Source organism: Ammospiza caudacuta, chromosome 1 (genome assembly GCF_027887145.1).
Source record: "Ammospiza caudacuta isolate bAmmCau1 chromosome 1, bAmmCau1.pri, whole genome shotgun sequence".
Classification (NCBI taxonomy): domain Eukaryota; kingdom Metazoa; phylum Chordata; class Aves; order Passeriformes; family Passerellidae; genus Ammospiza; species Ammospiza caudacuta.
Genome location: NC_080593.1, coordinates 39,078,817 through 39,104,553, shown reverse-complemented (window position 1 = coordinate 39,104,553; position 25,737 = coordinate 39,078,817). Strand labels below are relative to the sequence as shown.

The following is a 25,737-nucleotide window of genomic DNA, read 5'->3' as shown; positions in this document are numbered from 1 at the left end:
GGAATTCAGGCCAGGCAGGAGACAGAACAGCTCAGCCCTGTATCAGTGCCAGCTGTGCATTCACCAACAATTCAGGTGTGCATTTACAGCAGGTATGAACTGCTCTGTGAAGGAACCTGGTGTGGCAGAGCAGTGTCTGCACAGAGGAAGGTTTTTTTATTGTGAATGGGCATTTTTTTCCCCAATAACCAAGAGTGTGCAGCCTGCCAGCTTCCACACACACCTGCTCAGCTCCTCTCTTGCTGGTGATGTGTCTGTGTCCTTGACCAACTTTCCTGCCCAGCAAGCACAGCCCCTGCAGCGCTTTCAGCAAGCTGCCCATTGTAGCTCAGCCAGGGGCAGCTGCCTCCAGGCTCTGCTCATACCTGGACGTTCCTCCCTCCCCACTCCAAACTTCAACTTTAAATGAAAAAAGTAAATTAAAAGCGGGGGAAAGGCGGCATTCGCTGATGAAGGCTCTTGCAGCTGCTGGCTGCACTCATCAAAGGGGAGGAAGTGGCAATTACTTCCTTGTAGGAACTGTTTCTGTAATCAAAGCGCTCTGCGGCGGAGCTGCCAACGCCGATTCCCGCCCGGCACAGCCCCTGGCTCATGAGCCACAACAGGAGGCAGCCGGCTGCCCACGCCCTCATCCCTGCACACTTCCACACAAGACACTCACACCTCTGTTTTCCTTGGGACACTCAGGATTTCCTGGTGAGTGAGGGCAGGCCAGGCTGCTGCTGCGGGCACAGTGTCACACTCAGAGCCCAGCAAACTCCCCAGCAACAAGCACAGGTGCTTCCTGCTCCCAGCCCAGAGCATCTTGCCACACTGGGAGGCTGGGAGAGCGAGGGGAACTGGATCACGTTTTTGCTGGGAAATGTCCTTCCTGCCCCCACCATTTGCTGTGGTAAGGCTCTTGCAGCCAAACAGGGAAGCATTACTTGGGGCCCATGCATAGACATTCAGGAAGAGTTGAGAAGAGCTCTTCCCAAGGACCTCCCAGGCTCTGGAACCTCTGTGCCTTGTAACACTATTCACAGGGGCTCAGACTTCATGGCAACAAGAAAAACCGTGTGCAAACATGGCACCAGAGAAAACATATCACCAAAAAAAAAAAAAAAAAAGGCTTTTTTGTGCTGTTATTTTTTTCCCAATGCTGGCAGTAATAATTTTGTTGAACTTTTTTTGTGTGCACCTTTAAAAAAAAAAAAAACAGTAGATACAATATTTTCTAGAGAAGCTTCTCTTATCCCCTAGAAGAGCACACACTCTAAAGTAGGAAATGAAGCTGGAAGAATAACAGATCTTTGCCCCTCCTATTCTTATTTTTTTGTACACTTTATAAACCCAAGACTTGTCTCAACCAAATAGTATTTTTTTCAGCTTTACTCTTCAGCGTCTTATCCTTTCCTCAGTTACAACGTTATATTCTCCAATTAATGAAGTGTTTAAAATAACAATTTTAATGATGCACCCAAAAAATCTCTGTAACTGTAGCAAGTGGAGTGCACCAGGAAACCCCATCCAAACACCTGGGAAGGCAGAGCAGTAGCACAGAGGGAGGTGCTGGCTCTCTCTCCCTGCTGCTGTGCCCCAGCACAGCCCCGTGACCTTACAGCAGCTGATGTTCTCATCCAGAAGAGAATCTCTTCTGCTTTGTTCATCCCAGCGTGCTCTCCTCCCCCCCAGATTTCGTACAGAGGAATACAAAGAACACAGACACACAAGTTTAGCTTGCTGACATAATGCCCATATTTAATCTTTTAAAACAAGAACAAAATCAAGAATAAAATCAAGAATAAAAATTTCATTTAAGTCATACAGTACATTAATCTTTCAGCAATGACCCAATCTACAGTACTCAAATGCCTGGCATGAAGTCTATTATCTCAGCATTTAACAAGTGTATAACCAGTGACACAGTAAAAGAAGAGCTCACAATACACAGCTAACACAATGAGTTTAGATTTTCTTCTAAGAGTCCAGTTAGGGTTTGTAATACATGGGTCATTTTTGAACCATACTTTAATCAGCTTTTTGTTCAGTCAATCTGTTTGGGGCTTTTTTTTTTTCTGTTATGTGAGTTTTTCCATTATGTACAGGAAGATTATTTCAAATGAAATTGCACAAGTTAGAATATCTATCTATAGGCATACATGGTCAATCTAACTAAAAAAATTTAATAAGCAGTAATTACTCAGTCCTGGTTATACATTCCTAAAGGCTTAATAATACAGTTTTAAGAAGAAAAAAAAATTAAAACAAAACACAACAAAACACAGCTGTAGGGTGGCAATCTCTGTAAGAAGCCTTCTTCCCTCCCAAAACAACCAAGGGCTAACTGTATTTCCATGTTTGAAATGGGGTCTACAAAGAAGTCATTTCAGCAAATAAACAACAAAAACCATGTGACTGTATCCTCTCTAAAGTCTGAATGGTTCAATGCATAATTCAGTGAAGCTCTCAAACAAATAATACTGGTAGGATGCAGACTGTTAACAGAAATTAGGACAATATGCCCTGATAGAACATTTGGGTAGCAAAACTGTATGTATGAAAGGGCCATTACCCAGTGGTTAAAGCAGCTTGAAGCAGGACAGCCCTGCCTGGGGAAAGGGTTGGCTCTTCTGCTCCTCAGCCAAGGCTACAGCTCAACTCTCCCCATCCCTTACCAAGCACCTGCCCTGCCTGCCCTCAGCCCCTTCCTCCTGTCTGAGCTGGAATCCCCAGCCCAAGGGCCAGGGGAGCATGCAGGGTGTGAGCTCTCTTCTTCCCATCCCAGATCCTGATGCTGAGCAGCAGGCACGGCTCTGCTTCTGCTGCAGCTCCACCACAGGCAGGAGGGCTCCTCTCAGCCCACCGTGGTGCAGGCAGGAGGGCTCTCTCAGCCCACCATAGTGCAGCAGGAGCTCTGCAGGCTGGAGGCTCCCTCCATCCTGGCCCTGACTGCCAGGAGCAGCCGCCCTCCCAAGAGCAGCCAAACACTACAGACCCTGAGGGCTACCTCTAAGGCAAGTTCACTGAACTAGGGTGATGGAGCATCTTCTTCCCACGTTAGCAAAACATAAATGTAACTAATTAACACAACTGCTTTGACTTCTTTTAGTCTCTCTTTTCTGGTGCCAGGTCCTGCTACAAATGAAAAAAACCCCATAGAGAGCTGCTTTCCTAGATGGAAAAGCAGCAGAATTTTACGCCTTGTGGATCTGCCCCGTAATTTGCTACTGGCATAAACAACAAAAAAAAAAGTCCCATTTATTTGGTTGGTTTTTGTGGTGTTTTTTTACGAAAAAAACCAAAACATTCCAGACCATCTAATGCACCTTCCCTGCACATCACACACGCTCACATGCACACACACCAATGGAGAACTCCAGAAGAACAGGCATGGGAACCACAAAGCCCAAATGGAGAAAAGACATGGGGAACCTCACACTTCTGTTTTCAATTCTCATTTAGCAATGAAGCAGCAAAATGATGTATTGCAAGAAATAAACAGTCACAGAACACACATACACCCGAATGCAACCATGGGTACATTTTTCCCATTTTTTCTTCTTCTGACAGACGTTGCTATTAATCTGACAGTTTCTTTCTGGCTGTGCTGAAGTTTTTGAAGAGCATCTGGTGCTTATTTAACCTTTATCAAAACACAAGAACCTCAGTGGCAATGGACAATCCATCTCATTAGTGCCACAACCAACCATCTCTGCTTGAGATTCTCTACAAAACCCTTCTGGAAGCTGAATCTGACTGCCTCTTTAGTGCCACTCTTGGTCGTTGTTTTTTTTTTTTTTTAAATTAACAAACACAGCATATTAATGCAAATTTGATGTTTTCTAAAAAATGCTCAGATAATTAGTTCAGCAGTATGCAAAGTGCATCTATTTGGTTCTTTCCATAGATCACCTTCTGTTTTAAGTTTAAATTCCTTCACAGTTTAAAATATTGTGAAGAAATTATATGTATACTTTATGTATAGAACTATTTATATACATACACATATATACACACAACTCTGTACTTTATATAGCCATAAACACTCACTACTTAACTATTTATATTATATACACATGGCATGAACACACGCTCAGTGAAGAGTTGGTGCAGGCTGAAACCATTCCATCGGGTTTAATGGAATAACAACAGTGAAACCATGAGTGAGTTATCAAGAGACACAGACGTACATCTATTAGATAAGTGAAAGACCAATTAAATCAGCTCTTTCATTTTCCTATTAGCACAGGATTGTTCCCACCCCATTCCATGCTCCATAAGCACATACACAGCTACTCTGCATTCAGTTTAGGTGAGAGGGCAGTGGTGGTTCTTTTTCCTAGATGAAAGAAGAGTCCATATTCACTCGGGCTCACCGCAGCCTCTCCTGCAGGAGCGGGCACAGCTGGGCCTGGATGCCGTGCACGATTCCGAGGGCTGCGCCGCCGCCAGCTGAAAGCACCTGCCAAAGCTTTATTGCATGGTTATGGGACAGCTATCAACTGTTCACAGTCTGTGAACTCGCTCCAACAAGTGGTACAACTGTATAAATACATACTTTAGCACAAAACAGTTTAACACGAGGCAAGTCCAAGTACAAATGAGACCTAAAGGCCTATGGGTGAACTTTAAAGGCCAGCAGTTCTTCAGAGTGCATGTTGTTTAAGGAACGCAAGTCGGGTAATTTCAAAAGGAGTTTTGTGAAAATAGAGGCTTCGTTTGGGTGATTTTTCATAATTAAGGTCCTTAATGCACGGATTAGTGTTTCCTGAAGTGCCTCCACAGAATTGACATTTTCTATTCCGGAGCGATCTAAACAAAAGGGCAGGGTGAGAGGGAGAGAGAGAAATTAAAAAACAGGAGGGTAGGGGGGAAAAAATTGACTGAACAGATGTAGCCTGCAACATAAAACCAGGGCAAGAATCCCTTACTAAATTAACAAGCACAAGAAAAATCAGATACTTATGCCAGAAGTTTTAAATCACACACCGGAAGTCTTTCAAAGGTTATTTAGCATTAACTTTTCAAAGTACTAAGTTCATGCCAAACTGGAAGCATTCAATCACTATTTCTGTGATCCCTAACCCATGTTTCCAGAGGATGACAGATTGAAGCAAATGTTTAAATATGTTGCTGAATCACAACTTTCAACCCAAGGAAAAAGACAGGGTGCATGAAAGTAAAAATTTCAAATGTTTCTTAAGGCTAGATATAGAATCCTAAAATTAAACTGAAGGTTTGAGGAGGAAATCCCACTTTGGACAAGCCACAGCTGTTATCTGCACAATGGAATTCTCAGGGGTAAAGGGAGTACAACCCTTCATATGACTGGGCACTATTTCCAAGTGTGTTCTGAAGCACTTAAAAAAATGAAACATGATGCACCCAAAAATTCCCAGCTGAGGAAAAGAAGAATGTCAACATCAAGACAAATATTGTGTTCTCGCATATTGCACTCCCACCACACCTGAAGCACTGCTTTCAAGAGAGCTGTATTTAATCTGAACACACCTGGTATCATTAGGTGGAACCTCAGTAAGCGGCTTGAAAGGATGAATTTTTAAGTAAAACATCTCACCACATAATCATGCACAGTAGCTGGGTTTTTTTCCAAGCTGTAGCTTCTTTTCTTAAACACTATGTAAATTCAGCAGGGCACACAGAGCCGAGTGACTGGCACAAACAGAAATGTGCTTTGATGTGTACATGTACTTAAGCACTTTGCAGAACTGGGACGTGGAATGACAACAGCTTTCTGGAGTAACACTGAGTCAGATCCTAAAGAGTGGGAATCCCTTCCTTATGCTGTCAGTGCCAATCCCATCAGATTGCTCAGGTGAACAGGCTAAGTCCTCCTGGACTACTCAGTGCAGTTCCCTACTGTTATAGGAAAAATTATTACGTAATCCAATTAAGGATGCATCTTGAAGCAGTTGCATGTGTTTTGTTCCTTTAGGATGATTGTTCCAGAATCTTCTACAATTAGGAGCTGTGGTTAGTTACTATGAAGCAATTTTTATTAGCACACATTCCACTTTTCTGTGAAGACTGTCCAATAGGTTTGACAGCTGCTGTCCAAGAGAACATGAGTGAGGAGACATCTCTGCCTTTATTTATTAAATTATCTCTCCTGCTTGTCCCCTGCTCTGCAAAAGCTTTGCTCTATTCTGAGCAGGTACAGTGACATTTGCACAGAACATGCCCAACAGAGTTCCACAAGAGCTCTGGACAGTGAGAACAGCACTGCCTTGCCTCTGAAGGTGGAAGAATGCAGCCCAGCCTCTCCTGGCTGCCCTGGGTGAGTTACTGTAGCCTCCTCACTTCCATTAGTCGAAGTCTTTCTACCCCCTCTCAGTCACTTCCAGTTGCTCCCAGTGGCCAGCAGAAGATTTTAGTATTATGCCAGTAAGGGAGAATAATAGAGGGTGTGTACTTCATATTCTTCTACCACAAAGCAAGACCCTTAGTTAAGGGATTATCTGCTCTCTAGACCTGCACAAACCACATTCCTTCAGCTTTGCTTCCGCCCTGCCTTTTCCTCCTCCAGTGGCCATGATCCACCTTACTACCTCTCCTGCATCTTCAACACATCCAGCCAACTGAAGCCAGAGGTGAAGCATTCTTTTAATTCTGGAACAGCACCAAGATAATTCTTCAGCACCACCCAAGTGTGATCCTGCTTTTTCTTTCTTTGTCATATGACATGGGAAGGAGAGGATGTACAAAGTTACAAACAGTCCTTGCTACTACCCCTGCTTCTTCTGTACATTCTAAATACTACTCCTAAGAGTGGTTATTCATCCAGTGTTAAGTGGAGATGTTTCTCACAAGCATTCTCCCAGCTAGCAGTATTTAGAGACCTAACTTCTTTTTCCATTGGTGGGTTTTGTTTTTTTCTTAGTTTTAATCAACTAAAAGTCTTTAAAAAGATCTTTATTACTGCAGCACCGTACTTTATATTGTGGATCACTTAATCAACATTCAACAGTCACACTCCTTTCTGCTTTTGGAACTGATGTAAATTTTGGCTACTATCTTCCTTTCAGTCTTTTCTAAAATAACTTGAGTTCTGAGATGAAGAAGTCATAATGGCCTTTTTCTTCCACCTTCAGTCCTTCTTACACTTATGGCATTTTTCCCTTTGCCTGCATCCCAATGACAATCTCTGATCCTGTTCTTCAACTCTTTATCTCCAATGAAGTGCCACCTCCCCTTACAGGAAATTACTTTTTTGGTTACACTACTCCTCAAAGAGTGGGATGCAGGGATCTGTCTTTCAAGATCTGTTTTATCAACACATGCCCACAATCCTTCAGTTCTATGGGCACCTTCTCCTCCTGGCACTCCCTCTCACTGTAAGCACCTTCCCCAGGAACTCTGCTGAGGCCACTTCTGTTCTGCACTACCTGCCTGAGCATGAAGCCAGCTCATTCACTCACTTGTGCAAAGTAACAACTGCAGCATTTCAATCCAGTCTCATGTAACAGAGCAAAGTTGCTCTGAAAATTTTTGAACTCACAGTGATCATCAGGGTTAGCCTTGTGTCTGGAATACAGCCCCAACACTGACTAATAAAGCTGTACTTTATAAAACCCTATAAAATTTTGTGAAGATGTCCAGGAAGGCCACGATCAGACTGCAGATCAGATCATGAGGCAGCTAAGATAGACAGCAATAATATCCAAAATATGACCTGAAAAACCCTCAACAACTGCAAGAACCCTGAATACCAAACACCTTCTCTTTGTCCTGCTGCATGTCCTGCTGACACCACATGCTGCACATGTTACATGCCATCCCTAAGCCAACCCCTGCTGGGAGCTGGCAATCAGCACAGTGCATTAAAGGCTGGGGAGATGGCACTGTGCTGGAACCATATTTAACAGAACAGATACACCCACTTAGACTGAAAACAGGTGGCAGAGACTGAGATATTCTAGGACCCAGGAGCTGAGCAAGCAAGAAGAATGGCTGTAAGCCTAGTAAGAGTGCACAAGAAGAAAAGAGACCTGGTTGTCAGTCCTTATTTTACAGGCTGCCTGCAGTTCTTGTCAAGAATTTCCAGAGTCTGGGAAGGCAACTAAGACTTCAGGTTTCTCTGTGCTACCTGAACATTTTCATTAACAGATTCCATGCTTCCTTCAGATCATAGTGCCATGTTTCCTTCACACTGCCATTTGTTCTGGCCCTTGAAGCTTGCTAATTCTGTGCCACCCTCTGCTCATTATCATGGCTTACAACCTGAGGAAGCGACAGCTGCCCTGTCCTGTGCTGTGACATTTCAGCTCAGCCATGCACAAAGCTAACAGACTGAACTGTCCTACCTTGTTGCAGAGGCCTCACGTGCCTAACGCACCATGCCCGAGTGCCCTTCCTTGGTAACACAGGGATCTAAATTGCTCATGTGAGAGGGCTGCCCTTGTTCAAGGAGTTCAGTGCTCCCAGCTGCGGCCTTGCTGTCTAAGTGGGCACTGTGAGCATTCCTGCTACCTACCCCTAGGAGAGCTTCTTACCCAGGAAGCAGGGATTCTGCATCTTGCATTCCAGGCATTATATGCAGAGCTAATGTACCTAATTTGAGGCTTGAGATAATACTGCAGAAGTAGGTGCTTAATCCTTCTTTGAATCTGGGCCAGGGTGTTCTGTCTATCCAGGGACTGAAACAAGATAGGAGGCTGGTGAAGATGTCAGTGGATTGGCAGGCCTTTAGTGGAGAGAAGTCACGATGCAGATGATGGGGCTTTCTTGCTGACATAGGCAGAGATCAAACTGGTGGATTTAGACTTAAGCAAAATACGCAACAGACTTAAATGACAGCACTGGGAAGCAAAAATACCACAGACTTATGCTGTGCAAGTCAGGAGTAATTTCAGTGATGCTGTCCTGTGAAACTCAGAGGAGCCAGACAAATAGCATCTTAATGGCCATGGAGCAGCTATTCGTTTTTGCATTACACAGAAAGCAGTAGGAAACATACGCCCATTGTCACCTTTTTTTTTTAAAGGCAATATTAGAAAGACTAGGTATCTTAAAAAGTACATTACAGGCTGCTAGTACCTTAAAACCTACTCAAGTGCACTTATACATGAAATAACAGGGTATACATTTTACAGAAAACTTTTAATAGTCACACTCAATTTTTGGCAAAGGTGCAAAAGTTAACTTTCTCTCCTTACCAGCAGATACCAGGACAACCGCTGTAAACAAACTCATCTCCTCATCACTAAGCTGCAGGGCATTTAGTTTCTCACTAAATTCAAACATTGAGTTGAGCAGATCACCAGCTCCCATTGAATGCAAGTCATCCACACTGTACTTCTTGCCACTCAGAAAGGTGACAGTACGTTCCTTTGCATCAAACAAAGATGCAAATCGTACCATTAAAACCTGGAGAAAGAAAAAGGAAGGAAAAAAAGAACAACAAAACCAGATAAATGCAGGTGCATTTGTAGAAAAGCCAAAGAAAAAATTAAACCTTTTAACATCATTCGAAGTGTCTCATTAACCATTCTAAAAGCATTCTATACAGAAACTGTCAGCATGCTATTGAGCTGCAAAACACAGTGCAAGCTCTGGCCCCGTAATCTGAGAGAAACAAACAAGTGACAAAATTAGGGAGTGGATGCAAGGGAGGGGCTACAGCATATGAAAGGCAGGAAAATTAAAATTTAAGCCTCAGACAGCCTGAGCCACACAGACCATGTCATTCATAAATATGCCGGTAGGACAATTTCCTTAAGCCACACAACAGCCAAAGGCACACAGAGCATTAAAAGAAATGTTTACTGGGCCACACTCATGAGGAGCAAAATGAAGGTACTGAACCAGATTCTCACTTGGCATAAAGTGGAGCAGCTCTATGGAAACAATGCTGATTTACACCACCTGATGATCGGGCCCCCTAGGCATTCTTTGGAAAAGTACCATGCCACATCACTGTACCCACAGGAATGCTAATGAGCTCTGCTAGAAAGGAGCCACATGTACAGCTTTGAAGAGGCTGGGGAAGCACAGCTTGAGATGGCACCTGGTCTGCAGCAACTGGGAATACCCCTTTGGTACAAGCACCTGGGCTGGAGCAGTTGAGGTGTGCTAAACTTACCCCTTTGGGCTGAAATTTCTCTTGTGGTTTCTCAGTTGTACTGTGAATGTTTCCCTCTGGAATGGCTTGTAAAGTTTCATTTGCTCAGGTTCAACAACCTTATTTACATTTCCAAGGTTTAAGTTGCACAGAACAACTTTCTTATTTGAAGAAAATTAACTAACTGGCATTGGTTAAAACTTCAGACTCACTGTAATCTCTTGGTGTGACAGCTGTCTCTTCTCATTTGCCCTATTAACTGCATGAATTCAAATGTTTACTACAGGTGAGAGGAGAACCAGGTTTTCAAAGACTAGTACCTTTGACAAGCTTAAAGAAAGGAGCGTTCAGAACAAACAAAAATATTTGAGAATTCAAACACTGTTCATGCACATGACATGACCTGCTCCTAAATTTAACGAGCCAAACAACATGCAGCAACCTCGATGGACAGAGGAGCACTATATACTATCCACTTTGGTCAGCTAAGCTATCTGTCCTTTGATGACATTAACTACAGAGTGCAGAAACCCAGATGCAGAAGCCATCAGAATACAACAGAAACAGGCAAAGGGCAGGCAGACAAAGCTGAACTTGTGCATTAGCACAGACCCACCAGGTATCCAGCAACCTTTCAGTTCAAAATGGTTTTCTCCCTATAGAACTGGGCTTTAGAAACATCTTTAAGTAACAGGAGCAACCAGGATTAGTGCTGATATTCAAAACTGAGGCCCATAAAGTCGCGCTGACTTATTCCTAGGTAAAGACCCCACCTATTTCAGTGCCACCATTCTAAACAAAGAAGAACAGTTTGGACTATGGCATAGCACAGGATTGATTCATCCCACTTCACTTCAAACCAGGCTCATACTTGTGCATGCTGAGGACACACCTGATCAATCCTATCACCTGACCATAGCAACACAGGCACATAAAAACCTCCACTCTGGAAGGTTGCTTGATCATGTCCCTAGCAGCTGTAGTCAAATCTGAGTCACTACTCAAAGGGATCCAAGGCCCTTGTTAGCTCTACCATCAACTACATTTGGAGGGGAGGTGGAGGAGGGCCCACTCAAAACCAGTCGAGTTCCTTATTTTAGGCTCAGTGCTGTTTCTGAGCTGGCTCTCAGAAGAAGCCATGCAAATGCCACCACGATACACTGAGCTCCCCAGTACTCCCAGTTCTGAGAGACCTTTACAGCTTGCCTGTGTGTGAATATAAATATAGCTGTGCAGCTTCTGCACCAACATTGTCTCCATGTGTCCTCGTACCCTCACAGGAACAGGCACTCCTCAAACATGAACTGCTAAGAAGCACAGTGCCAAGCCAGCCATACCAGACCTGGAGGCAGCACTTTCACTCAGGTTCTTCTATTAACATGCAGACATTGGAATGTCCTGGTTCAGTTACCCAGAAGACAGAAATGACCTTGAACGCACCAGGCTTTCAAGATGCTTCTGCCTCTATCGCAATGGTTTCGTTAATCCTGTTGTGGATTTTTCTCCACTGTTCTGCAGCCCTACCTTATTTTTTTTTCCTGTTGCTAAGATGCCACATAGGCCTTTAACTGCAAGTTGTAGCTCACTAACAGGAATCATTAATGTTTCTTATAAATAAGTGAATAGTGACAAGCATGCAGCCATACATTATTACTAATTCCCTGGATACAGAAACCTCCTTATCAGCAGGGCTTGTAACCAGCAAAAAAAGCACAGGAGTGAGGCCTGAGAAAAGCTTCAGGTGAAGGAAGGCCAAGACAAAATGCTTTACTTGCAAAACATGAAAGTTTGGCTTTACATTATAGAGACAGTTCAAGCCAAATTTTTCACTCTCCTCCTCCTTTCCAGAGGAAGGAACCAACATTTTTGTGAAAGGTAAAAGTAGTGCAGAAGCAAAAATACAGTCCTTTCACTACAGGAGTTGTAGATGAATATTAAAAGGTCAAGAGTAAGTATAACAGAAAAAAATACATAACAGCAAAATGAAGGAAACAAGAAAACTAAGAGACTCCAGGCAACAAGTCTTCCTGTATAACTTTTATCTTCCAACCCAACAATTATTCATTTTAGAACTGAGCTGTATAAATGCAGACAGAAGACCCAACACATCACACAAGAAATGTCTTCATTTCAGGTAAATATAAAATCCAGCATCTCTCTTTGAAAGAGTAAATAATGTAAACAAGAGCAAAAGCATCACCAATGCTACACTCCCCAGAAAAGCACAGTAACACCAAATACTTGGGACTTCGGCTCCTCTGACCCTCTCTATTCAAATTTCACATTTTAATATTTATGAAATGTGTTCTCTCTACTAAAATTTCACATTTGAATATTTATGAAACATGTACGGTCTCCAGTAGACACAAGGGTCTGGAAGGGCAACTAAAACATGATGTAAAGGTCATCTAGTGAAGGTCACTAATTATAAAACAGCACCAAGCTCTGTGGTATCATTTCCAAATTAATACCACTAATTCACATATACGTCATGACCACAAGTGGATGCAATTAACCACGAGGACCTAGTGGGATTAGTCTAGAGTAAGTCAGGCTGCAGCTGGCACACAGCATCTACAGAGCTGCAGCAGAACACGTATTTATCATTGTTACTGCATTGGACATGGGTGCTTCAGACACTCCCAAGGTGCCACCTAAGTGGGGACTGGACAGGATTGGATACTCTGGCTTTTGCAGGAAGCAGAGTGGCACAAGGAAGGACATGCAGAGCAGTAAACACATTCCTTGACAACACCTGTAAGTCAGACAGCTTTCTAACCTATCCACCCTTTCAGATGCAGTACAGCTCTCCAGAGTAAGCAAAGGTAGCTAGAAACCCATAATTATGCATTTATTCACGTCCAGGAAGGAGGGAAGAGTAGAAGGGCTGAGTAGTTTTGAGCTCAGCGGAAGAAGGACAGGTCACCAAAGTCTGACCAAACAGATCCCTCCGACACCATCACCTCAGAGAAGGCTCAGAGCATCCATGAACAAGGTGGTTTCACCTGATGCACCCCAGTTCTATTTGTACAGGGTCAGACTGATGCACAGCTTGTCAGGTTTGGAATACACACACAGTGGTCTCACCTCAAAGGTCCCAGCCTTCAGAAGATTGACCTGGTCATGCTGGGAGAGGTCTCGGAAACCTGGGATGCGCTTGGCAAACTCCACCACTTCCTTTACTGCAGGAGTAAAACTCATGGAAAACTCTTCCCAGATTTCATGGCCAGACTTGTTTGGGTCCACATGGGGAGTCTTACTCATTGGGCAGACCTGATGTTTGCAAAACACAGACAGAAAACAACTTTTAAAGGTATCATCATTCCAAATACTGACAAATACTCAAGAGAAACACGTTTATTATTCAGCAAAAGTCTGCAATAATGACATGGAGAAAAAAGGAGATCAGTATTCATCAATCAATTCCCAAAGAAACTGGATTTCTTCCCCTTGCTTTAAAACAAACAAAAAAATCCACAGGATTTTTAGCAATCTGTTTATAAATTCGTTAACTCTGGAAGCTACAACACTGTGTACTGCAAAAGACCTGACACAACCAAGGTTATGCTATTCTTCCCTGATCTCAACTGATCTGCTCTGACATCTGAATTTCTCTTTACTTGTATTATCCCTGTAATTTCACAGTAAATAGCAATTTCACAATCAATCAGTTGCAATCTCACAGTCACTACGACATTCATTCTCCTATCTTTCTTGTTCTGCAGGCAACTGAAGTGCTTCAGTCAAGGCGACAAAGATGTCAACACCAGAGCAAGAAAGCAAGCCTTGGTTTCCTGAGTCACAGGTTTACACCCTCATTACAAGGATAACCCTCTTCTGCAAGTTTGCTTTTACTTGTATCACTGAAGGAGAACACCAAGGAACTGGTATTCCAGTATTTCTCAGTCACAAGATAATAAAATGCTCTTTCTTTTATACAAATATACAGCAATTTTTTGTAGGAAAGTCTGAATCCATTACAGTGAGATCAGACATATCAGTCAGGGCTGACTGCCAATAAATTCCCTCTGCAAGATCCAACCAGAAGCTCTGCGATATTTTCAGTTCTAGCTTCTAAAATTTACATCTTTTAATGAAGCTTAAACCTTTTAATATTCATTTCACCTGTCACCATCAAGGACAAAAATTCCTTTTAAGTATTCCTCACAAGTATACTAAATGGTGTATGTAATCCTCCATAATGTCAGCAAAACAAAGAGAAAACAGTGAAATAAATTAGCAATTCCTCAGAGCTGTGCTATTTTTTCAGGGCATCTTGAATATGGTAACTGCCTAGCAATTCTTTGCGTGGGAGGTCCCAAGATTACAAGACTTAATATTTTGGCAAAAGAAAAGGTCTAGGCACACAACCAAAAGGACAGCAGATGCCAACCACTGCTCTGCCTGTGATATTGCAATGGTTCACACATAGGTACTGTTATAAATACAGCACTTTCCAAAAATAAGGAATGTCTGGTTCAGTACCCTGCTCTGTAATGGACACAAAAATCACCTCAATTTCTCTTTCTACAACAGCATACCCTTACCCACAGGCACTCAGTCCCAAGGGGAAACTACCACTTCCACACCCAGTGCATTGTGTCTGTGGTCTCTTGATAGACCTCAGCCCAAGAACCAAAATATTTCAAGTTAGAGGAGACCCATAGGGATTGAGTCCAACTCCGTGCTCCTTGCAGAACCACCTAAAACTAAATCATATGCCTAAGAGTTCCATCCAGGCACTCCCTGAACTCTGACAGGCTTCCTATGGAAGCAGCTGTCAGCTTGTACAGTCACCAGTTCTCTTCAGAGGAACCTCTTCAGGAATGACCTGTTCTGCTTTTCTGGTTACAGGGTTATTGAGTAAAAACGACCAAACCCCTGAACATTTGTCTCCATACAGGTTCAGAGCCTAATTACTTGCCCTTATTGCTGATGACTCATTTTGGTCAGATTCTGAACTCACTGAGTTCTTGGGCAAAACCCTCATTCATATCAGGGATGTGGGGCGGGGAGGGAGCTGCAGTGCTCTGCTGGATATGGCTTTGTCTCTTGATCACTGATTAACTCCTGCCTGCAGCTGCCATGCACAGGTCAACCTGACTGGTTGAGTCTCTGCAAGGCAGCACCACTCCCTGCCCGCCCATACTGCCAGGCTTAACCTCAGCTTCTCAGGAGTGCCAAGAATGCCGCTGTAGTGACACCACATACTTTCCCTGCAAGGAAGAAAAGGCTAGGAATTATTATTTGCCATGTTGCAGCGCCTGGAGTCTGGAGTCTGCAATTAAGGTCAGACCCTGCTAGGGATGGCATGGTCTATATATGCAGTAGACAAAAAGATCTTTTTCTTTTTTTTTTTTGAGAAAAACCCAAAAAACCAAAAAAGCCCCCATGGAAGTGCAGCACCAAAATAAACACCTTGACTGTGGAGACCTTTGGGGGTCTTCAAGAACATGTGAAGGATCTTCACAAAGTAGGAGGCAGAAAAACACTGGCAGCTCAAGTACCTCAGAAAGGTCAGGGGCTCGCGCTTCACACCAGGAGCGCAGGATGAGAACGAGGATGTTATGTTCTGTCATCCCAGGCTCCAGTGATAAAGAGAAGGACAATCTATTTTAAGGGGCTTACAGAACTGGTTGCCTGAATGGCAGAGAAACAGCAGGTGCAAGGCAAATGAGAGGGACCTGTTAAGCAAAGGCAAAAAAAACACCCAACTAAACCAAACCAACACCCATATGCAAAAAACCAGGAAGCATCCTTGTTAGGAATTCAGTGAGAAAATGATCTAGCAAAGTCATCTAAGGTACCCAGAAGTGTGTCCAGAGCCTCATTTGCATAAGTACTACAGAGAAGACCCTGAACTTCTCTCTAATGGTTTAACTGTGCATCTTCCCCCTGCCTCTGTTCAGATGTGAACATGTTCTACAGTGTAAAGGATGCACAGCCTCATTAAAACAAATAAAATCAAAAAATCACCAAAAAAGCAGCCTACCCTGCAACAGAGATTTTAAAGCCCATAGTAAGGCCTGTAGACTGGCTTATAATCCTAGCCCTGGGGTTTGACCCCAGAAATTTGCTCTTAAAACCCTTAAAGGAAATACAGTACCTCTGACTGTACAGATTATTTGAAATTAAAGTCTTCAAAAGGACCAAGTGAAAAGGGGAATTTATAAACTCCTGTTTTCATTTTAAAGTCAAGTCACATAAAAAACCCATGACTTTTTTTCAGCCAATACTCTTTGATGTTATTTTACTTTCAGTTAGCTAGAAACCAAGCCAAGAAACCCTATTACTTGTATGATTTCAAATCCTTCACATCTTGAGCCATTTTTGTCCCTGATCACAATTTGCACTATCAAACTTGTGTCACCCTTTAAAATTTCAGCAGTTGTGCCAACTGTGTGCAGCTTCACTGACTACTGAGGCACAGCTGGATCACACCCACCAACAACTAAGTCAAATCAAACAACTGATATCAATATACCAGATGCATTCTTCCTCCAGTGCTGCAAGAGTAAGTGGCGTTCTTGTTTGGAGAAAAGCCATCTTCTGGGATCCTCTCACACATTCGCTGAGTGTAACCACTGGTGAAGTTCATGCAGTGGCTGTTTGTGAAGCACACAGGGTGCCCACTTGGATAATGCATTGTGCTTCTCCCTTTGTACTGTCCACCAAGGTGCTGCTCCCTGTCAGGGTACTGAGGGCCACCAAGGCCACCAACACAGTGCTCGCTGCTCAGCATGTAGTGCTCGGTGCTCTTTGACACCCTCTCCCCACTCTGGGGCTGCATCATCTCTGCTGGGTTTTGGGACTGTTCTTGGTTGTACATGAAAGTGTCCTTGTGGGCCCTGGTGACCATGCCGATCACCTCCTCCTTGGCCATGTCAGCACTAGGAGGGGGAGAAGGGCTTTTGATAGTTTCTCGCTCTTGTTTGGGCTTGGAGGAAAGATCTTCTTGAGGTGCTTGGTCTTGATGTTCTGCCAATGCTTCGTTGGGCAAGTGACCGCTGAACTGACTGTTCATCATGGTTTTCATGGCACTCTGCATTTCAATCAACATCCTCTGTTTTTCACGTTTGGGAATACGGCCAAATCGAACAGCTACCGAGGTGGAGAAACGGATAGTGGTGGAAAGGGGGAAAAAAAAAAAGAAAAAAAGAAAAAAGTCAGTCCTGAAAGCGTTAGCATGCACACACAAAATAACACACCCCAACAAAAAAATCCTGTCTTTTAAGGCAAGATTTTAACTGCTCTCACCAATACTACAGCTTGGGTATTACCAGTGAAGTTAAAGAGCTTTTGGGGCACAGGACTGGCATGAATACAAATGTATGGCATTGTTTAGGGAGAAGGCAGCTCTAAGGCACACAGTCTGTAATGCCTTTTCCCCTTTTGCCTCAACCCTGGCTATGCATTATACACATAGTTGTGTTAACTGCAGAAGTGTCTTTATTAAATCAGCACACCTTCATGAGCTGATAATTAGCTGAATGTAAACACAGTTCATATCATCTTTGCATAGAAGTCCTACAAGACAGGTCCTTACGGATCAATTACGTAACTTACCAAAACAAGAGAATCAAAGCTGAATGAAGCTTACCTTGGCAAATTTTCTTGGTAACTTTGACTTGAAAAGGACACTTTCTGCTGGCAAGGGGATGGGCATCATTGTGGCTGCAGCACTTTTGACCCTGTCCTAGGGAATCTACAACTGCCTCTACCACCCTGTCCAACCGCAGCCGCACAAGGGCTCATAACCAGTTTCGACTGATGTAATTATGCAGCAGTCCTTCATTAATGTAACTCTCTTTCATTAAAGCAGGTGCAACCTTGTGCGCAAACAAGCGCCTAGGGGATGAAATAACTCCTATGCACGACAAGAACTCGGAACAATTATTTAAAATAAGTTCTGGCACTCCACCCACTAAATTATTAACAGCCTGAGATTCCTAGTTCTTGTGAAATAAACACCCAGAGAAAATTTAAAAGTGAAACAGAAGGAAGAGTTCTGGTTGTGGCAGTAAGTTGTAGCACACAAATGAACTACACTTTCAGTATTATTTATTAAAATGGCTCAAGGAGTGGACAGCAAGCAAGGCGGTCAGAGGCACAGACCGATATCAACATTTCCTCCTTGCCTTTCCTCTCCCTCTAAGAAAAGAAAGAAAGAAAGAAAAAAAAAAGGAGCAGATACATGCTCATCCTATACACCCAAAGCTAACTCTTTAGGCTCTATGGTGACTACTCTAAAGCTATCAGGTTGGGCAGAATTCCCTTTCATTGAAAAAGTAATAGTAACAAAAGAAAATAGAAAAAAAAAAACAAAAGACAAAAAAAAAAGAAAAATATGAGTCTTGTTCAGATTCAGGTAGGATACAGCTGTAAGTCTTAACATTAAACAAAAACTGAGACACTTGTTACAACCATCCCCCTAGCAGGCCACTGCAGCACATCCCACTGCATCAGCTCCACAGGCAGAGAGGTCAGCTCTGCAGCTGCCTGCAGTACCACCTCACCAGCCCAGGACCCTCATGGAGCAAAAAGACAAGCTGAACTAAATGCTCTCAGACAGGGAACCTCTCCTTGACAATAGGCCTTGGCTGCATTATCTGTCATTAAGACCTCAGCAATTGTTTTTGAGGTGGGCAGCAGATTCCCTCTCAGAGGATCCCTGCTCAGTACAGGAACGTACCATCTCTTGACATCCCAACAGACAGGCATTTTTTGAAACGACACTGCTGGCATCTGTTCCTATTCATTCTCATTATAGAACAGTTGTTATTCTTCAAGCACTTCTTATACTGGATGTTTTGCTGAATGCTTCTTCTGAAAAAACCCTGTAAACAAGCAAAAAAACCCCACAACTATCATTACAGCACATGTCAAATGCTTCCACCAAGATTCGTGTCTCTGCGAGCACAGTAAACCTCACTGCATCGCATCAGCAGCTTCAGAGCCATCAGCCCCAAGAGATTTTAAAGAACTTGGTACTCCTCATGACTTACTTCCCCTTTGTGTGTGATCTGTATGTAATGTGAACTAGTTATGATTTCTAATTACAGAAGATGCTAAGTCGCTCCCTGCAGAGTCAGCACCTAAGAGCAGAGTATCTCCAATATTACCCCTATCACTGCACCAACAGTTCCTAAGACATGCTCTCAAACACCTATGACATCAAGTGCAAAGGTGGGAGTCAAAACAACTTATTCTGACTTCCATCTCTGCAGTTTGCAATGTTACAGATTAAGAAAACACATATGTAGTTCTGGCTTTCCTCGTGGTAAAGAACTGCTTTTCCAAAGCTGTTTTGTTCTGTGTCCCAGCCCAGGTGACAACTCACACCCACTATCTGTTAATGCCATTAACATGCACATGTCTTGCGTGACACGGTCCTTACCACCTCTGCTTCCAGCTCTTGCTCTCTGCTGTGCGCTCCAAGTCAGGCAGGACTGGACAAGGGGTGGGAACAGAAAGTACTGCAGAGTCTGGAAAATGCTGTATACTCCTAAGCGGTTTGCCTGTTCCCTACAGCTTCTGAAATTTCTCATATTTAACAGAGAGCTATACCAAAATCTGTTTTGGCAGTATCACCCCTTTTTCCCCTATGGGGAGAATTTGAGCATTTCACCAGCAGAAAGGTGAGCAGAAATATAGCTCACCTTGCAGCCCTCACAGGCATGAACACCATAATGAAATCCTGAAGCGACATCTCCACAGACTTTGCAAAGAAGAACCATGCCATTAAATTCTAGAATCAAACAAAAAAGTCAAGGATATAGAAACCAGTGACAACCGCAGGAACACATTTCCAGCTTTTAAAACCTGGACTTAAATTGAAATATGTCAGGTCAGTTCAACACATGAAAAAATACAGCCGAAGAACAGACAACATGAATGTACAAACCCCCTGAACAGTTCAGAAGGTACCAGTGCAAGGGTGGGGGGAAAAGAGGACAAACATGAAGCACTCAAACAAACAGGGAGAAAGCACACATTCACTGGGCTGCCAGAGTAGCACTGCACTCAGCAGCAGAAAAAGAAAGTCTGCTTACATTTAAGCACTTTTAAAAGGACCATTCAGTTAACTAGGCCACCAAAGTTCAGGCTCAATCTGTTTTTTCCATCAGGACAAGAAAGCCTGTGAAAGGCTACAGTTTCCCCAACAGAGAATAAATACTTTTTCTTAAAAACCAGAAATACTAAAGGACACTTTAGAATATATTCAACACTGGCTATACACTGTACCTATCTGATAACAATTTAGGATAACTCAGCCATATCTACATTTGTAGAGACCACTCATTTGAGTGCATACCCAGAATGGCTTGCAAACTTGAAAATACCTTCTCAATCCCATAAAAATGCTCATGGCTTGGGTTTTTTTAAGCTTTTCCCCACCTAGTTTATTTCAGCTTGTCAATAAAATTTTTTTGCAAGTTCTTAGTGCTGGTCTAACATGGGTTTCACTGAAGCCAATGAGAATTTTACCAGTGATTTTAGTAACCACAAAGTTACCTTAATTCAACAGAGACAGCTGGAAATAGTCCCACAGAAACATATTCTACCAGAAGAGTAACTTATTTGACATTTGGGTTTCATTTGTAAAGTGGAACTAAAACCTTTTTTTTTTTAAGGTTTTCAAAAAGAAAAAGAGCCAAACCACAACTTTTTCTTTTTTTTTTTTTTAAGCATAGTTAGTACAGAGCTAAAAAAGTTACCTATCTAACTGAACAATTTACAACAGGTTTCATTCCAGGAACCTCTGCCCTGATACCAAAAATCTAGTTACTTAAGAATTTTTTAAAAAAGGTTCTTACTAAGAACTTAAGATAGGAATACTTAAAAAAAAAAACCCCAAACAACAACACAACAAAAAAAACCCTATTTGAGGTAGAACTATTAGACAGTTATTCTAGCTTCATAACAATCCAAAACAATAAAACAGTTCTGCCAGTAAAAGAATTCAGCCTCCAAAAGACTAAATTCTAGCTGTTTGCTGAATCACTCATTCCAATACTTATTTTGAATCCTGCCCTTCCAAAACTGTTCAAATATACTTCTCTATCACTGATCTTTTCTGATTACCAAAAGAAGTGTGAAGTAAATATGTAGAGATAGATTGTTATGTGTATTTTAAAAGGCCATTCTTTAGTTCCAGTTTATTAGTATTTTGTTTTTCACATCCACAGAATTATGACTTGGAATCAAAAAGATAACTGCTCCACCCACAGCTATAAAAGTATTACGCTTGGGTAATTTATTTTGTTCCTCACAGCTGGTGGGGGAGGGAAGGTGAAGGAGCAGGGGACAGAGTATGAAAGAACAGAAAAACTAGATTTCCAAGACAGCTCCATAAATACTCTTGAAGGCAATTTCCGATTATATCACCTTTACTTCATCACTTCTTCTTAACAGACTCTTTGATTTTCCGAAGATCAGTTTTCACTAGTGACAATTTGAAGTAAAGCTGGACTGTATTTATGGGCTGTTTGAGGTTGGCAGCAATGGGACCCCCATCGTATGAGCATTGGCAATGGCAATACCTTATGCATTACCACACACATAATGCCAAAAGATAAACATGGAGGCTTTGCTATGCACCTACACCACAAGCCAAAGGGAGACCTGGTTGTAACACACGGGGCTGTAACACAGAAGGGGAAAATGGTGTTTTCAGGAACTGGCACCAAACATACTTGTGACTCCATTATGGCCTTTTGTCAAACCAGCAACACTTGACTGGTTTGTTTTAATAGTCTCCTCCAGCCGATCGCTCTTGGGCGCCCCGTCAGAGCCTTCACTGCTCCGGCCATTGCATCCGCCTTCCGAGGAGGAGCTGTTTGGAGGAGATGGAACAGGCGAAGAGGACGACTGGAAACCGCTGTCTGAGCTCTCGCTGTGACATGAGGCTGGGCTAGATGCCGAGCTCGAAGAGCTGATGTAAGCTATCACACCCCCTAAGGCAAGAAAAAAAAGGCAGCACGTAGTGACATAACCAGCAGACATGCACCGCTGCCATGTGAGCCACGCCGTGACCCAGCACCACCAGATCAGCCATTACGTGCTCCTGGGAGCACTCCCTGCCCTCCCTCTCTCCCTCAAGCTTGTTTGTCTCCATTCGTTTTCTACCGCTGACCTCCCAGTCTGCCTCATCCCCTTCTCCCATCCTACCAGCCTCCTCTGGTCCAGGCCAGGATGAAATGGCATAACCAAAAGATGGAGCAACAAGCCATGGTGCTGGAAGGATGGGGCAGCAGGGACAGGGCATGGAGTGACCCAGAGAGGGTTTCCCTGGCCACCCTCTGAGCAGAGCTCATCTGGAGCCAGAGCCAAGACAGGATCTTACAGCGCTGTGGAGCCAGAATGCAAACAAGCTAGGTTAGGGACAGAAATAGGGCAGAGAGAAAGACTTCATGCAGGCTACACGCCAGAGGCACAGAAAGGAAGGGCTGGGAGGTGCTCACGATGCAGAAGGAAAGGGGGCAAGGGAAGGAAATAGCACTGCAGTCTGGTTAGCCTACTGAACGCCATTTGATGGACTGCAAGCCTTTGTAGCCTTCCTAGCAGCAGCTAAACTCCGAGTGCCAGGCTGCTATTTGCAAACAGCCTCTGTCCTGCCGCGTCTTGCAATCTGACACACTTGAGAATCCCTCCTATGAAACAGCTTTTTGTCCTCAGGCAGATCTGGGAGCAGTTCTGGCTTTTCACAGGCTCCTTCTTCTTGCTCGTAAGCAAGAGAAATTGTTTGCACTTCATATGAGTTTGTCTCCAAGACTCAGCATTTCAAAAGTCAATATAAAAACATTTGATATTTCGCTCAAGAATTTCAAAAGCCATAGCCATGGAACTGTTTAAATAAATTACACTCAGTATGTTCTACATTTTATGCCCTTATTGCTCAGTAGACTCTCTTCACTGATGACTCAGGACATTGCAGCAAGGCACTCCACACACCAGTAAGAATTCAAAACTTTAAAAGGGCCATGCACTGCCTGCCTTTGAAAGAGAAAAGCACTGGTGTCTGTAGAATCCTTGATCAATAGAACTGGCACGGCAGGCAGAGGCTGTAGCATCTTACATCAGCCATACCCTCCTCGCAGATAAAAAGCAGTGGTATTATACAACCCTGAAACATCACTGCTTGCAGGGACCAATTCTGACTTACAATTTTTCAGTACTTTTATTAGACATAACGGTCCCTTTGCAGCAGCAAAACTGGCCCACTTCCTCTTCAACATTTTATTTTTTCTACCAAGTAAACCTTTGGCAGGAGGGTTCCCTAAACAGGACACAGCCCAGGAGCTCCTGGCAGCACTGCCTGGGAGCAGAAGTCAGACCAAGGGGCCATGTGACACGTGCAGGACAGACAGACTGCTCACGTTCCCAGACAGCAGTGTCCCTGCACCCTGCCACACGGGCTGGTTCTGCACAGATTTTTTTTTTTTTTTTTTTTTTTAAGAAATCCTCCACTCAGCATAGCACGCATTCCGGATCAGGTTTTCGGAGAAAGGAGGATTGGCAAGGGGGGGGTCATGAGTTCAGCCAGGGCATGAGAAGCAAGGCATCATCAGGCACCCGTGCTGGGCTAAGGCACCACCTGTTTGACAAAGGTCTGTGCCATCCCCCAGCGCCGCACGCGTCTCTGCCAGGTGCCAGGGCAAAGCTCACTGTTCACCTGGCCCCAGGGAGGCACCGGGCTTCCCAGCAGGCGCCATCCTTATCGGCAGGGGCAGATCGGGACACGCAAGCACAGCCAGCCCCTGCAGGGAGCTCCACGTTTCTCCACGCTGCCACCGCGCCCCATTATCTTTAAACCCTGCTCGTAAAAGAGATGCTCTTTTCCCTCAAGGGTAGGGCCAATGTCACCGAGGAGCACAGAAAGTGTGTGCCTGTGGGGCAGTTTCACCCCTCTTCTCCTCAGAGCTGGAGGAGCTCCAGAGAGCTGGGCTGCTCTGGCACCCTACAGAGCTTGGCAGGCTTGCCAGCGTCACAGTCGCAATTCCTTGTACTTTCTGTTATTTTAGAAATTACACTTCCCTGTAAACCCTGCTTTTGTTTGGTCAGCAGTCAAAAGTTGACTCTCACGCAGAGCGCAGGGTGACATCTCAGAACAAAGAGCACAGACACGGAGCACGTACACGTGCACACGGACGCCGGCACTCCGCAGAGAGGGGGCACCGGGCTGCTCGGTGGGGGAGGCCGCCCCGGTTCTGGGAATTGCCAGGGATTTTCCTAGGGAACCCACCTGCCAGAGGGTGGTGAAATGAGTCCTCTGGGCTATGCGATACTGCTGCTGCAGCGGCGGCACCGCCGGCTCGATGACAAGGACCCTTTGGACTCTATCTGGCGGGATTTACTTTAGGGATGGGGCGGGGGGCACCGCAACCTGCTGGTGCTCCATTAACACAGATCTGGCAAGCGGTAACGCCGCAGGGGCGCCAAGCAGGCGGCGAACTGCCCGGGCGATCCAACCGGCCCGCGGGACGCTGCGGCTGCAGGGGCTCCCCGCGGGCAGCCCCGATCTCCCCGGCTAACAAAGCGGGAAGGGAGCGCGCTCGCCGTGCCCGCAGCCGCCCTCCCGCCTCACCCCATTCCACCGCACCGGGGCTGCGGCTTTTCCCTGCCGCGGTCACGCGGCGCCGGGGCTGGGAGAGCCGGGCCCGCCCTGCGCTGCCCCCGGGCCGCCCCCTCCCCGTTACACAACACCGCCCCCGCGCATCGGGACGGGCCGCGTGCCGCCGCCGCCGCACACGGCCGCACCGCGTGTCCCCCCGCGACCCCGCGCACTCCCCCGCATCGCGCCGCGCCGCCGGCCGCCCGGACACCCCCCGCTCCACCGCGGCGGGGGCGGAGCCGCGGGAGCCGCGGGGGCGGGGCCGTCCGGCGCCGCAGCTGCGGCGCGGCCCCACGTGTCCCCGGCGCGCCCCCGCCGCCGCCGCCGCCCCGAATGTAGGTCACCAAAACAGCGGCCGCCCGCGCGCCTCACGTGTCCGCGCCGCTCGCCGCCTCGCGCCGCCGCCCCGCCGCTATTATGCAATGCGCGCGTCACCGCCCCGCGCGGCCAATGAGCGGGCGCGCCGCGCGGAACGTAAACACAGCGCGCACATGGCTCGCCCGGCGGGTCCATGTGAGGCGGCGCGGGGCCGTCCCGGCCACCAGCGGGGCCGGGGCCGGGCAGCGCCGCCGCCCGCCGCGTTCCCCCCGCCCCGCCGCGCCCCGGCCGACCCCCGCCCGCACCCCCGCGCCCGCCCGGCCCCGCGGGACCATCCCGCACAGCTGCCCCCCGCGGCGGCCGGCCTCGCTTACCCGCGCTGACTTCCATGGCGACCTCCTCCCGCAGGGGCACGGGCGGCGCCGCGCTGGGTTCCGCCGGGCCCGGCTCGGCTCCGGTCGGCGCGGCGCGGCTCCGCTCGGTCGTTGTCTTCCCAGCTCCGTGTCCCCGCCGCAGCCCTACATGCAGTCGGCGGGAGGCTGGCTGGCAGAGAGAGGGAGGGAGGCGACCGCGCTGTCTCCTGTCAGAGCAGCGGGTGCGCGTCCCCGCCGCGGCGCCCTCCCCTTTACAACAAAAGCGCTCTCGGGGAGCCGCGCAGAGCGAGTGCGGCACCGCCGCCCGCCCCGCCCCGCCTCTGCCCCGCCCCGCCCCGGCGGCCGCCCCGCCCCGCCCCCGGCCGCCC

At 45.7% G+C, this 25,737-nt stretch overlaps 1 protein-coding gene across 1 annotated transcript; it reads right to left on the bottom strand.

Annotated features, from left to right (window-relative positions):
* Positions 1-1,713: 1,713 nt before the first annotated feature.
* On the bottom strand, positions 1,714-25,624 carry NR1D2 (nuclear receptor subfamily 1 group D member 2). Its single transcript, XM_058809882.1, has 8 exons — positions 25,370-25,624; positions 21,760-22,020; positions 19,723-19,811; positions 18,756-18,900; positions 16,548-17,164; positions 13,151-13,336; positions 9,159-9,369; positions 1,714-4,794 (listed from the first exon to the last, which is right to left on the bottom strand). The coding sequence occupies exons 1-8, from the start codon at positions 25,383-25,385 to the stop codon at positions 4,598-4,600; spliced, it is 1,722 nt and encodes a 573-aa protein (XP_058665865.1). The 5' UTR covers positions 25,386-25,624; the 3' UTR covers positions 1,714-4,597.
* Positions 25,625-25,737: the final 113 nt, after the last annotated feature.

Excerpts from the sequence above, each read along its gene's own strand:
- NR1D2 (XM_058809882.1), bottom strand. Across the intron at positions 17,165-18,755 it reads TGTTGGGATGTCAAGAGATG|CTGTTCGATTTGGCCGTATT; the intron begins GTACGTTCCTGT and ends CCACCTCGGTAG. Across the intron at positions 13,337-16,547 it reads CTGGAGGAAGAATGCATCTG|GTCTGCCCAATGAGTAAGAC; the intron begins GTATATTGATAT and ends TGCAAACATCAG.